The sequence below is a fragment of the Dermacentor andersoni genome, chromosome 5, assembly GCF_023375885.2.
Source record: "Dermacentor andersoni chromosome 5, qqDerAnde1_hic_scaffold, whole genome shotgun sequence".
In the NCBI taxonomy this organism is placed as follows: Eukaryota; Metazoa; Arthropoda; class Arachnida; order Ixodida; family Ixodidae; genus Dermacentor; species Dermacentor andersoni.
The window spans coordinates 144669280-144683454 of NC_092818.1; the positions used below are offsets into that span (position 1 = coordinate 144669280).

The 14175-nt window shown below is 43.2% G+C and overlaps 1 protein-coding gene across 3 annotated transcripts in view; it reads right to left on the reverse strand.

The window, feature by feature from the left end:
• Positions 1-12764, reverse strand: part of LOC126531314 (uncharacterized) — a 51003-nt gene extending 38239 nt beyond the window's left edge. Inside the window, exons 1-5 of one of the 3 annotated variants that reach the window (XM_050178810.3) lie at positions 12462-12762; positions 10995-12329; positions 10761-10904; positions 8547-8720; positions 1972-2124 (exon numbers count right to left, since the gene is read on the reverse strand). In XM_050178810.3, coding sequence (XP_050034767.1) covers positions 1972-2124; positions 8547-8720; positions 10761-10904; positions 10995-12312 — 1789 coding nt within the window. In that variant the 5' untranslated portion in view covers positions 12313-12329; positions 12462-12762. Of the gene's footprint in view, positions 1-1971; positions 2125-8546; positions 8721-10760; positions 10905-10994 lie in introns of all 3 variants that reach the window. The other 2 variants (XM_055071105.2, XM_055071106.2) reach the window with 2 other exon arrangements.
• Positions 12765-14175: the final 1411 nt, after the last annotated feature.

A 14175-nucleotide genomic window follows, 5' to 3' on the forward strand; every position in this document is an offset into this window, starting at 1 on the left:
AACCTAGATATTTAATTCATAATTTGAGATAGCATCACACACAGTTTATAGCCATGGATTTCCTCTACAGCTGAAATGTCTGGTGGCCTAGCCAAATGGAAAAAAATCTCTACGGGATGAATTTTCGTGTGCGTGAATATGCAAAGTTAACCAATAGACACAATGCCTTGCCTCCACAGAAGGTAAAGGGTGTTCACCTTACTCCAGTGACAATTAAAAAATTTTTATAATCAGCTGGCAGCACTAGTACACCAGCTAGGGCTTTGGAAAGTCTTATGCCGTTTTGCCAAAAGCACACCATTGAAGAGTGAAGCAAAAGGTCTCTGTAGTCTACGAGTGAAACATTTCACAAATTATGCTTCATCTCATTCAGCAATTCCTAGTTCACTTTTGAAAATCAATGTTACTGATATTTACTAATAGCAAAGCGACATGTGGTTGACAATTGCTCCTGCCAAGCAAATTGAGCCATTAATGCTAGTTGTTGATGTACTGTTCTTGTTTGAGCATATTCTAATGCATTCCTGTAGATAAGTATAGTTTCTTTGCAGCCAACACTACATCATGATCCTCCTTGTTGCTTGCATAATAACATGACACAGTCCTTGCTTTTCTTTAATTGCACGGTATGCTTTTCCAGTGAACTTGCCAGCTTCTGCCAGCACAGCATCACATTACTGCTTAAATTCTATTGTCCCAGTTGCAGTCCGTTGCCTACACAGGATCATTATTTTAACATTGCAAGCGCTGACAAGCACATTTACTTTACATGACAAGCACCTTTACTTTTTCTACATTCGAAATGACAGCCCTGTTTTATTGAGGACTGCTTTATGGCTCTCATCTTCAGGAGTACAGGTATATCAGTCCATGTTTCATGCTTTCATTAGAGTTGGCTTGTGTCTCATCATCCCACCAGAAAACACATTGACCTGGATGGCTATACCACCAAAAACTGTAATGAAATTTTGATTCTGTGAAGATACTGCATGATGCATTTGGTCTGCTACCTTCCTACATCACAACGACATGCTTCATCACACCACTGACTGATCCCACTGCTTGTGTAATTTATGGGTGCTGTTTTCACTGTCATCTCTCCTTTGAAATAAACTCTATGTTCTCACCTGCTTGAATGCAGGTACATCCTGATTGATAAGTTATGTGTCTGAATTCTTTTCGTTATGGAGGTAAGCAGTAGCGCGAAGGGCAGCAGTCACAGGAGCTCCTAGACATTATCATTTGTGCACTGTCACCTATGGAAGCCACTCTTCACCCAACCATTTCAATGAGAAATGGACTGCCAAATGAGCCAAATGAGCACAAAAAGCTGTCAGCTTATCATACTGGGCACAGCAGCACCACCAGCACAGTATTCTACGATACTTAACGCTACAAAGCATGTAGGTCACTGCTGAAAACATCATCATAACACTAATAAAAAGAGGCATGCCACAGAGTACTGCATCTAATGCATCTAATTAAGCCTTATAATGCCTAGAGTATTCCATATGCTATGTTAATTACCTTTTCTGTTATTTATGCAAGGAAAACTTTACAGTAGCATTACTTATATGCTGCTAATACTAATAAAATTTTAACCCAAACAATGTTTTTCCTTTTTTTTTTATAATAAATGGCCAGAAATAAAGGTGAAGGAGTCGTTCTATTTTTTCCTTGCTATGGGTCTGTGTTTGGCCATTACAAGGTTAATTACATAGCAGAACACAGTTCCTTCAATAAAGAGACACCAGAAGATGTACTCAGCAGTAGCAATGTCTTTTTTTTTTCTTCTTCTTCTTCACTGTGTCCAGCAGCATGTACTGACATTAAACCAACGCCAACCCCCACTCTAGAATCATATTAAAGAAACTTCACAAGTCCCTTAAAGCCGCACGTGTTCTCCGAGGACACAATGCATGGCAGCTCATGACTGAAGGCTTATAACCCACTTTTTTGAATACTACTCACCATAGGGCCTGCACAGGCTGTTCTTTCCTAGTGCACGGATGAACTCGCCATTCTTGGAGAATACGTAGATGCAGATGTCGTCCTTCACAGCATACGATTCGTCCTTGAGAGCCACAACTGCCGATGGTCGGCGGAAAGAGTCTGATGAGCCAGCTGGAGAAATATCAGGCAATAGTAAGCATTTCAAAGTGCACTCCATGGGTCCCTTTAAACAGTCCTATAGAGTTTTTTTGCGTATGCTTTTCTCTTCAGCAATAGAAACAACCTTCTCAGTTTAACTTATTGCCAACAAGAATGCATCCATGTCACGGTCTTTGAAAGCGCTCTGCTACTGGTTGAAACATTACAACCCTAACTGACATGTGAAAAACTGCAATTGCCTGTGTGGCATAAACAATATAATGGTTGCCAGTATGACATAGCACTCCAAAATGCATAGTAATACTCCAAAACGGGTCTTCTGCAGCTGCACTGGCAATATAAGATGCCATGTCATGCTGAGTGCTACTGTATGTTTCAAGCCACTCCTGCAGAGAGGGTGTTGCATTTAAGTAAATAATGTGCTGACCTATTTGCACATACAAAAGTAGTACCTGTGAATTCTGTATAGTAAGGAAATTAACGAAAGTGCATTTTCATTCATGCTCAGGTGCATCGTAGATATAACAAATAACAGCTTATGCTGAACACATTACATAATGTGAGCTGGTGCTCCATGTTCAAAGTCTCAGTGCCAGTCCTGTCCCACATTTGCACTATTTTCCGACTTATGAAGGCTTTGTTCTCACTTAAAATGACAGTTTGAGAATGCTGAAACAATATAATGCTACTTCAAGTTGGCTCTAGCATCCCCTTAAATGAAGAAGAAAGAGCGCAAGAGACAGCATAAAACATTTGTTGCCTCAAAAGTGCCAGTTTCCACCCAGATGTTTGGCTGTTCACTGCACTTAGTCCATGCCTGTTGAAAGGCTCTCCGACTACATTCTGCACTTCTGAGGAAAGCCTAGCTTGTTTCAAATTAGAACTATGAAGCTGAAACAGAAGAGCAAGGTTCCCTGCAGCTGAGCATGAGATTGTAGGTTTGATTTCACATTAAGGTGTCATATTTTGATTGGGTCTGTGTATACAAAGATGCTGAGTGGTCAATTAACCTGACACTCTCTGAGAGCTTTGGAACATTAAACTCAATCAATCAGTCTACCACTATATAATAGCACAAGCACCATCCAGCGAGCTCACTGTGTTTAAAATGTCCCAAGAGCAAAATATGACTACAAACACTGAATGCACCCATGCACACTTCCCATCTACAATACTTGCGACCTCTTAGACCTAATGACTGCTTCAAAATGTCCCTTTATTCACTGAGCAGTCTACAAAACTGACTGACGGTTACTAGGGTGTCTACCAATAGACATTTTCAAATTTCCCGAGTTTTCCAGGTTTTCTCTGGGCGACACAGAACTTTATTTTAAGTGAAGACAGGCTGACACCACATCGTCCAATGCTGTCACTCTCAAGTAAGCATTAAAAAAAAGAACAACTTAATCAAGTTTGAATAGTAAGGAGTAGTGTTTATTTTATTTAAAATAGATAACTTAAGGTAGGGGATAGTAAAATGCAATGCAAATAAAATATCTTTAAAAAAATTATAAAGCCCATTGCAAATCGAGTTGAACATATTCAAATAAGAATAAAAAGAGATGCATACAGAAGCAAATACTTTTGAAAATGAGCTATTTCTATCAAGTTATAGCAAGTTCATTGGTATTAGGCCCAAACTTTGTCACAAGTGAGATTTATTTCTCAGCAGTTGGAAAGTAAACCTCAAATGTCCTCACATACTCTTAGCCCATGCACAATGCCTCCGTTTTGTGTTTCACTGCTTTAAAGAGTTTATTTTGGTTCGGATGAGGGTCACCTGCATCTTTGCGTCAGCCAACACTTTGCTTTTTGAGCTCAAGCTCCTTCAAAGAAGAGGCGGCACAGCTCCTTTCCCGATCGTTCCTCAATGCGACGGTTATTTCTGTTCTTGCCCTTGTTCCGCCTTGCGTTCGCCCCATGGACCATTTCAAGCATCCACTTTGTCAGTTGTACAGACAATTTTTATTTTTCGTACTCCCTATGGGCCACAAAAACGTCCAAAAAATCTAATCGGGCAGTCTTAAAACATGAATGCAGGTCTTTTGCTGCCCTTAAGGGCTCAAATCCTCACAGACATGTCCGAAAAAACTCTGAAAGCCTGCCAGTACACTTATTAGGCATATCAGTGCTCGTACTTTGACAGGAGACGGCAGGTGCACGCATGTATCATTATGGAATACGTACTGTGTCCCGTGACAACTGCCCCTTCCCACGCTTGTTAAGCTTCACCGCGAGAGTTCACGTAAGCTTCACCGCGTAATGTCTCTGTGCTGAGGCGAAGCTGCCTTTCGGGAACTAGCATTATGTAATGCACCATGCTTTCTAAGCTTTGAAGCCAATCGCGAGGACTGCAGAGGCGGGGTCGCTGCCATTACTGAGAGCGGCGAATTCTTTCAATGAAAAACACGGCACCAAACGCAAGAACCTTAATAGTGAATGTCGAAGCAGCTAAGCCTAGCTTTGCCACGGTAGCGGATCTGCGTGCGAGAGCGCTGGTTCAAGGCAGCGAGATAATCAAAACGGCGGTGTTGGCTTTGATTAAAGCGGTTTCGGACCTACGGTCGCGGCAAAAAGTCAGGAAAATTGGACAGCGAAGAGTTCTTGCGTCTGAAATTACAGACGTTCTTATACATTGACTCTATAGAGTATGTAGTGGTGCCACGAAGCCGTCCGCATTATCGTGCATGTCACAAAAATCGGGCGCCCGGAAAATTGGTCGTTGACTCCAGCTGACGACACGGTGTCAAAGACAATTCGTTACGATTCCTCTCTTTTAGTTGAGCCAGCAGTGGGCGACTTTCGTTCCCTTTCAATAAAATGACAGCTAATCTTCCCTGATCGCAGCACAAATTCCCAGAGTTTTTCAAGACTATTCAAGATCCCTGAGAATTCCCAGTTTTCCCAGTTGGTAGACTGGGAAAAGTTTCCCCTCTAAAGGCGCTATGCAACATTTCAAATGTGCTAAAACCACCAGCTCAGCTCATTCACTAGATAACGCTGCCAAGAGCACCTAATTAAACTTTACCTGCTACACATAACAAGAGACCAGCCAATGTTGCTCTAAAATTGCTGCTCCTTTTCTGTAGTTCTTTTGGATCCCCACTCTCATTTCTAGGTTGAAGACGTCAAGGACACGGCCCATATTACCTCGATTCATCAAGACCTAAAAGCCAAGTGGTTTCAGAATTCAAACAACAGGAGCCAAAATCAGCACAAATGGCTAAATTGTGCAGATCCCACGCACTTTGGGAATCGGTGCTATGCGGCGCACTTTGAAAGTAACTGGCTATCTAGCATTGCTTGGGGTTCTGCAAGGCAAAACCAGCAGGACCAATGTGTTAGTGTAAATTGCATAGTTGTGTGTGCAGGTCGTGAGTCTATGTGTCTCTGATGACAGCAGCATGACACATCACACTGAATACGACCGTATGGTGTCAATGGCATGATTTCTACACTGGCCGTTAAACTTGAGCTTACAATATGGCAGGCCTTGGTTTCTACATTGGTAGTGTACAAGCTTAAGCAAGAGAAACACAGATTGTGACGTCATCAGTGACTACATGTTATGCAATCGTAAGTACCTATGGCTATTTCATGTGGTGTATGTTAAAATAATGATAGAATTTGTACTCCAGCGAAGATATGTTAAAGCATGATTAATTTGGGCGATCATGAAGTCAGTACAATGTCACACAATTTCTATGTAGCATGCTAGGACGAAAATACTGACGGAAGTGCACCGGTCCCAGAGGTAGTGCAATCTAACATTGCACTATATACAGTGTGGCCCCTCAGAGCATGAGCTGTCACAAGGAACAAAGACAAAGTGGCAGGGGGTGCACGTGCCAAACATTTCAAACACCTGGCTGGCTTTGGAATGACAGAACTATGGGTGCTATCATAGCTTAATGGTTAGAACCCCATGCTGCTGTGCTTGATGGCAGAGGATCGATCACCCCCTTCCCCCCCCCACCCCCAATCAGTCGCATATTTTGTATTATTATTAAAGCGAAACGATATGGGAAGCTGCCTAGCTACCTATCTACCTACCTGCCCCTAAGTGGCAAGGATGAGGCAAAGAATACCTTGTATTAAAATGCTGCAGAAAAAAAGCTGAGGTACCTCACTGCAATCAAAGGTGCACTTGCTTGTGTTCCAACATGAGAACGAGCACAAGCACTCGATATTCATGAAAGTCAAATATCTGTGCTCTCAAGGCATTGAGGCAAGCTATAGCATTAAGATCACTCAGGAACTACCACAACCTATGACTATTACAAACGTCAAAAGACAAATGTCAAAAGTGTTCTTCACAACCCAATAATATTAGCCTACTCAGTTAGCTTAGTGGAACTTATTCATGGACTAGTCGCTTAATACTTGTAGCAATAAGTGTGGTGTTAACATAGTGGACGAAAGAAAGGTGACAGGAAGAGTGCTACATTCACAACATTAAGCCCTAGCTTAGGTTCATTCATCTTTATTGCGTCTGTCATGTTAACACTGCAGCTGTTCGCCAACTACACAGTTTGAAATACTGTAAGCTGATAGACTGCATGAGCAGAGGTCAATGTTGTATGCGTGTAGGCATGTAGCAGTTCTGGGCTACAAAATTTCTAGTTTCAGAGTGTCTAGCTTAAGCTCTGACAATTCACTGCACACCTTAAGTTCAAAAGGCAAAACCAAAGTGAACCACCAAACAACACGAGGAAATATGATGTTAAAAGTATATGCAGCATGCAGCCTGTGACTGGAATCTCTGGGACACTGCCCTCTAGGAGCGGAATCATGGATTTGAGAGAGCTACAAAAACGGAGAAGGAAAATAAAGATACAAGTCCAACAAATCATGTTTTGCACATAGTGCTTATACAAAACTGGTTAGAAAAATTCTTGCAAAAAAATTTTCTCAGGGGATGTTTCTACAAGAACAATGAATTCTTGCAATCTTGTTAAAAAACTGATGCAAAGCCTTACTGAAAATATGCTTCTTGCGTCTTTCCATTAAGTAAATCATAAAATTTTTCAATAATACTTTGATTTGGCCGAGTTGGTTCATCTCGACAGCGTTCATATAACAGTGATAAGGATGAGGACACAAAGAACACATGCGAACATATCGGCGCCTGCCCTTTCATAGGTGCTCTTTTCAGCCTCGTCCTTAACACTGTTATATTGTTCATCTAAAATTCTTGATTATCATATACAAAAACCAAATAATTCAGTTCAAAGCATACACAAGTGTGAAAACTTTGAAGTTGGCGTGAGTTAGCTTCACTGTTCAATATGCCCAGGAATCAAGAAGATGCCCTCTCAAGAACTGTCCTAAGCAAGTTATGGGAAAAAGAATGCAGGCATGACAGCTTAAGAAATTTCACCACTCTACATGCTCTGTTGTTTCTAACAATGCATACCTGCTAACCTGGGAGCATTAACATTAGCAAAATTAAGATGCATATTCTAAAGGATTGCCCTCAGCACACACCATTTGTAGCGCACGCACACACGCACACACACACACACACACACACACACACACACACACACACACACACACACACACACACACACACACACACACGCCCCTTCTACCTTTAGACATAGATATGCAACAAACGGCAGCGAATTTGGAACAGAACAAACCGACAAGCAACACACAATTTTTAGATTACAGCGACTTTGCCACTGACTTTACCTGCTTCGGGAACTTGTCTTTATAAGCTTGCTCAAAGAAGGTAATCCTATGGTGCATTTTCACATTCGGAAAGCTTCTAAGGGTATGGTCGGAGGACCAATGAAATGAGCTTTTTTTTTTAGGAACCGTACTTATTTTTAATAAAATGTGACAAAAAAAAAATTGTACAAGTCCAAATTTGCAACCTTTACAGATTATTTGGTAGAGTTAGCAAGTGTGATAATGTGTGCTTTCTTTATGAAAGAGAAGCCAACCAGCTAGGGAGACTGGTTCCTGATAGCAGAACTTCAGGCAGGAGTGGTGAAAGATGGTAATTAACAAGAAACACTCATGAGTGAAACTTCCTTTCTCACATGCACTCATAACCATGCCATGAAATATTGCAGCAACTCACAACTCATGCAGTAGTGGTGTTACATGCCAAGTGAAAACTGTAATGGATTCATGGTTGCGGTTTCAATGATAACAGACTTGTATTCCATGCCATTATATGTGGCCTACCTTTCTGTGTGTGAAATCTAGCTGCACTATTGTGGTGGCCATGATAGCCACACAATTTTCTTACGAGCCATTCATCTATTTTTCTTCATCCAATGTTGCCATCTGTCCCTTTTTATGCACAACTCTCTGTTGATTATTCACATTGGTGCCAATGGGGAGTTCATTCTCCTTTACAATTCTTGCTCTGTACACTATGAAATTTCATCTCACGTAAGGAGGAAAGTGGCTGTGCTCACAAAAGGTGGCTTTGTGAAGAGGCCTTCCTTCAGGGTCAAATGTCACAACTCTGTCCTGGGAAGTGTCAGCAATGATTATATTTCCTGATGGTGTAGCTGTCACACCTATTGGGAATGCAAACTTAGAGTTCCTATAGGCGTCGAATTCCAGAGACAGCTTTGCGGTGATGGTTCCTGAAATGCAAACAAAGGTAGCTGTAGTAAAGATATGCAAATATAGGCTGCCACACACCACAGGCAGAACGGGACATTACTGAGTGAAAAAGCTTTTTTTTCTTCGCAGATGCTTCGCATGAAGCAAATAAATGAAAATAGAAAAATGCAGTACCTTACTGACAAACAAAGCAAGCACATATGTTGATTATCGCTACCCTAAATCTAGTATCCTGCAATGTGTTCAAACTCCATCTTTTAGTAAAGATAGATAACAGCATAGATTCATAAAAAGAAAGAGTAACATTGAAGCTGCACGACTGATATACATAAATCAACCAACCAATCAATCAATCAATCAATCAATCAATCAATCAATCAAAAAGTGAGCTTTATTTAAACAATTGAAGGAATGCATTCAAAAATAGTTGGACCAATAGCCTATATGCCTAGTAGCTGGTCCAATACACAAAAACACATATACAGGTCAACCAAGTTCATGTCTGCTCAATGAGTAAGAACATTTCCATTTCCTTATCAGTAAGGAGTAAACAATAAAATCAATATCACACCAGTTATCGGTGACATGGTAACTCACCGTGAATACAGCGCTTAAGCGACACGGACAAGAACAACAAGAATACTGTGCTATCTTTCAGCTGAATTTTTATTTTGAGAAGCAACATACTTATACCTACACTACAGTACCAAACTACAGAAACAGACAGGGCCAATCATCGCATGTGCAGTCTAGCAGTGTCCAGTTAAGCCACTTTGCTTCTACTCAATGCTACAGGTGAGGTGTTGACATAGCTGGCATGCTAGAAGATGCGTTTGCGAACAAGCTCACTTCCACCATTTCCCGCGTAGCTTCAACCCATTTCTGTACAACACACAGCATTTCTTAAATAATGTCAAACCTCTACAATCATCACGGCTCACAGACAAATGCTTATCCTGCTATCGGTTCAACTTTTGTTTGTGCTCTCTTAGCCTACCAATTAGGCATCTCGCAGTTTGCCCTATGTATACTGTAAGTTTGCCCAGTTTGCCCTATGTATACGTGATAAAGAAAGGTGGTACACCACACTCCATGCGCACTGCATGAAAAAAGACTAGTGCTTCTCCACAAAGCCTTGGTGAACATGCTTGAACTCATTGCAGTCTTGCAAATCCTTGAAAGTTTCTGGGGAGCAGAAAATACTACAGAAGCTTTTGACTTTCGGACCACTTTATGTGAAAGGTTGTGCATATACAGCACAACTGCCTTTTCCCTATATTTGTCATTGCGCTCACACATGCCATTCATTTTCTTAGCTTTTTCAGCAAACATTCTGCCACTGAGACAAGATAGTTAAGGTACCCTGCAACAAACAGATGCTCTTCTTGTCTTTCAAAGCTCTCAAACATCACACCAGGGCAAGATTTGCAGAGCACATTGACGAGAAAATATCTGTGATTGCTCAGTTCACCACCTTTTAATGTGCCAAAGCACTTCTGTAAGAGTATGTGTCTTTTTCTCCCGAAGGCAATATTTCTAACATACAAGATTTACAAAGCTGGACGTCTAAAAATTGGATAATGTCATTTGCTGGAAACTTATGCATAAAAACTAGATTGTCAAGACACTCAGGAAAGCAGGCAACCACATATGTCACTATCTGAGCTTTATTTGAGCTTGAAGTAGATACATACAACACTAGGTTACCGTCCAAGTACCTAAAAATTTCAAACATCTTTGAGACTTTCATGTTTTCCTTTAGACGTCTAATGTTGGGCATGAAACAAATCACTCAAGACATCTCTAACCTAATTAACTGGACAAGTCAGTAAACATTGATCATAGAACTGCACCACTAACATAAGGAAAGAAGGAAAAGAAAGGAAACTTGCCAATGAATGCTGAAGTGCATAAAAAGAAAAAGAAAGAAAAAAATGGAAATAGGAAAAGGAAGAAAAAGGAATTTATGGTGGCTGCTGAGGCAGCTATGCACGTAATGGAACTCCTGACACAGGCAAACAATTACAAAGTGTTATTTGCAGCATGGAAACATTACTTACCTGAAAAACCAACAGGCTCTTTCCTGAGAGTTGAAGTTAGAGACACCTTTTTGCTAGCAGATGAGCACTTTGTCGACGAGTCGGGAGCAACGGTTGTTACAACATAGGTTGGCTTCAAGGCGTCTCCCATGCTTTTTCCACCATCTGCAAAACTTAGCAATGTAGCAGCCTGCACTTTTTTGCAAGATGGCATGCCTATTCTAGCTGATTTGCAAGACAACCTTTCCAACTCACCGGTTAGTGGAGCTGCTGCACCAGGCTTGCTATTAGGCCAAGATGAAGCAGTTAAGGCAGTGTTTTTCCCTTTGGTGATGTCCACGGATTGTATGTTGACACTGACAGGTTGTAGAGGTTTGGAAGAATGCAGGCTGCTGTAGCTTGACGAAGCCAGTGATGATCCACTTAAAGCACTTTTCTGACCACTCAATGGTTCATGCTTTGTTACAGTTGTCTGTTGACGAGGGAGCTCAATGTGTGAGAAGAACTTGCTGAGAACGTCTTTTGGTGGTGGTTCTGAACTCTTGCCAGGAGGGTCAGAGAGGCTCGGTTCTACCATTGACGATAATAAGCTTTTTACAAATGGCTGCTGAAGGTCACTGAGCAGATCATTTGTATTTGTCGTGACAAGCTCCTTGCAATGCCCTTCAGGAGCAAGAACTGGCATCTGAAATTCTGTTGTAACAACAGGTATGGCCATCTGACCTGTGGCATTTGACACACTGGCACTGCCAATATCCATAACCACTGCTGCAGCAGTGCCGCCAGGTACCGTGCTTAGGTTTTGCGTTCCGGTGTCTGCAGATTCAAGTTCATGCGGTCCCTTATGTGCCACTGCACCTTGAACAGTTATTTTGTGGGGACTTCCATTAATGTGCTGGTCAAACAGTGTCACATGGACGTCATAGGTTCCTTCCCTAACGGCAACAAACTCCAAAAGGTACATGCCATTCAGAAGATCGGTATTTGATACCTTTACCCCTTCGTCGCCTCCTTCATGATTAGCGGAAGCTTTGGCATAGTGAATAAGCTCAGGGTCATAGCCCATGGAAGACATGTAGTACATCATGACACTGCTTCCGACATGGTACTTATGCTTTTCATAATTGTCGATGAAGCGCATCCTCTGCGGTAAGACGGTACAGGCGCGGATGTAAGCAAAGGACTCGCACCTGAAGCCCTCCACGCATCTCAGTTCCAAGGTCAGAAGAGAACGCACGGCGTCAGACCGGAAGAACTTAACAGGGTCGATTACTTGTCTCTTGAGCTGTATTTGCTCGTCTATACGGCTCAAAAAATTTTGCTTGTGCTTGTACGCACTTTCAACTTTGCGAACAAGCTCGTCACGCAACCGGAAGAGCTCTTTATCTATCTGAGCCACGGCTTCTACTTTCTCAGCTTCTATCATTTTACGGAGGTTTTGCACGGTGTCGTGCATCTCTTCCCCCGAGCAACCTCCGACAGAACACAGGCCAAGCGCTGCAATAACTTTCTCAACTTCTATCATTCTATGGTGGCCCTCCGCGCTATGGTGGTTAACGTTCCCTTCGGCCATCTTTTGCTGAGAATAACCTGCGGGGTTAAAATATAGCATGTTATCGAGCGCTGCCGTAGCCTGGTGAGATCCTTAATAAATGTGCTTGTCTAATGCATTAATATACAGGCACTGCGTAAGTGTAAACAGTTAACCAAAATTGGACTTACAATTTGAGACAGCTAGTAGGCTTGAGGTTGAGACCGTTCAGAGACGTGCACTACGTAGGCAAAACGCCGGCGTTAGTTGCCACACAAGCAGACACGAGAGTCCGCGACACGCTCTATACTCCACTTCAATTTGCAATTTCATCAGATCACATTTCTATAAGTCCCAAAGGTTATTTTAGAACGTCGGAAAGCTTATGAACACGATCGTTCCGACGCTACATGCGTGCTAGCGTTGGCCGCATTCCAAAACAACAAGCGCGCCGCCATGCGCCGCGATGACTCACGTGACTGCTCCCATGGTCCACGTAATCATCACGTATTCTGCGTATTCTACCGCACGCGGCGCACTGTCATGAGCTGTGTAGAGCTGTGGTTGGTCTTTGGTGGCTGTCGTCTGCTATTCAAGAGCGGGCGTCTCCGGCGTTTCTTATTCTACGACTGCGCGGCCTCACCAACTGTACAGACCACACTAACTGGGCCGCACTAACTGGGCAGGCGTCGTTCACACTGCACGCAGAGCCAAAACACGTGTTTCTAGGACTTCTGCAAAGCAGAGACCATGGAGGAAGGAAAACGTTAGGAGGGAGCATACCGCAATGCGATTGAATTCAACCTGGTGGCCCTGCACGTGATCGCACGTCAAAGTAAGCGGCTGGTTTTAGCATGGTTTTAGTGTTCCCGCTCTGCAGGCAGAGCCACAGCAGGGCCGCCGAACAAACGCGCACCGAATAAATACTACTGGCATACCCACGCACAGCCATGAGAAACTCTATGGGCATAGCCTCCTATGTATATTGTTAGCCGCCTGCTGTATATTGTCGCGAGAGGAAAAGGCAAACAGTCAATTCCAAGAGAACGGCCGTTTACTGTTCGTTTCTGCAGCAGCTACCGCACACACTTCATCCTCGGCTTCTAGCGTAACTAGCACGTGTCATTAGCCCTCCCTCAAAAAAGAAAGAGAGAGAGATTACTTCTGCATGCGACTAGACGAAAGCTAGCCCCCCGTCCCCCGTCCCTCCCACCCACAAAAAAAAAATGTTGGGGAGATGTTAAACGCCACAAGGAGAAAATAAATGAAATGAGAAAGACAACGGACGCGACGATAGAGGCCGCACCACAAAGTTGGTGGATGAGAGTGAGGGCGAGTGGTAGTAATTTATCCTGGTGACGTTAAGAACGACCAGCTGCAGTGCAAGTTTGCCAGTCATTTACGCCAGCGGTGGCAACCTCATCTTGGAACGCCGCCGCCAACCTCTAGCCACGGCGTGACTAAGGCGACTTTGTGTCGGGAACAATGCGCGCATCCTCCACTCTCAGTCGCTTCAGCTAGGATGCGTTTGACGAAGCAGGCTTTGTGCTGAAACCGCCACCGTTACGCTCTAGCCTCGTCGCCTTTGTGACTGAAGGAGTTCGACGAAGCAGGCTTTGTGCGCAACACGACAACGCGGACATGATCTGCTACGGGTGGGGGAGTTGCCGCGGGAAAGCCGACGAAGGCTCCTTCCCACGCGCCGACCAAGACGCAAGACAATGTGCTACTCGGGCGCGCTACCCGGAACTGCTCCGAGTTCTACGAAATTCGTGTGATGTCGATTTCGGACCGTGAACATGTGTGTGCGTACGTGTGTGTGAGCCCTCATCCTCCTTCAAGTCGAGAGCCCGCATCCTCCAAAATGGCGGGTCATCTACAATGACGTCGAGCGGAGTGCATATA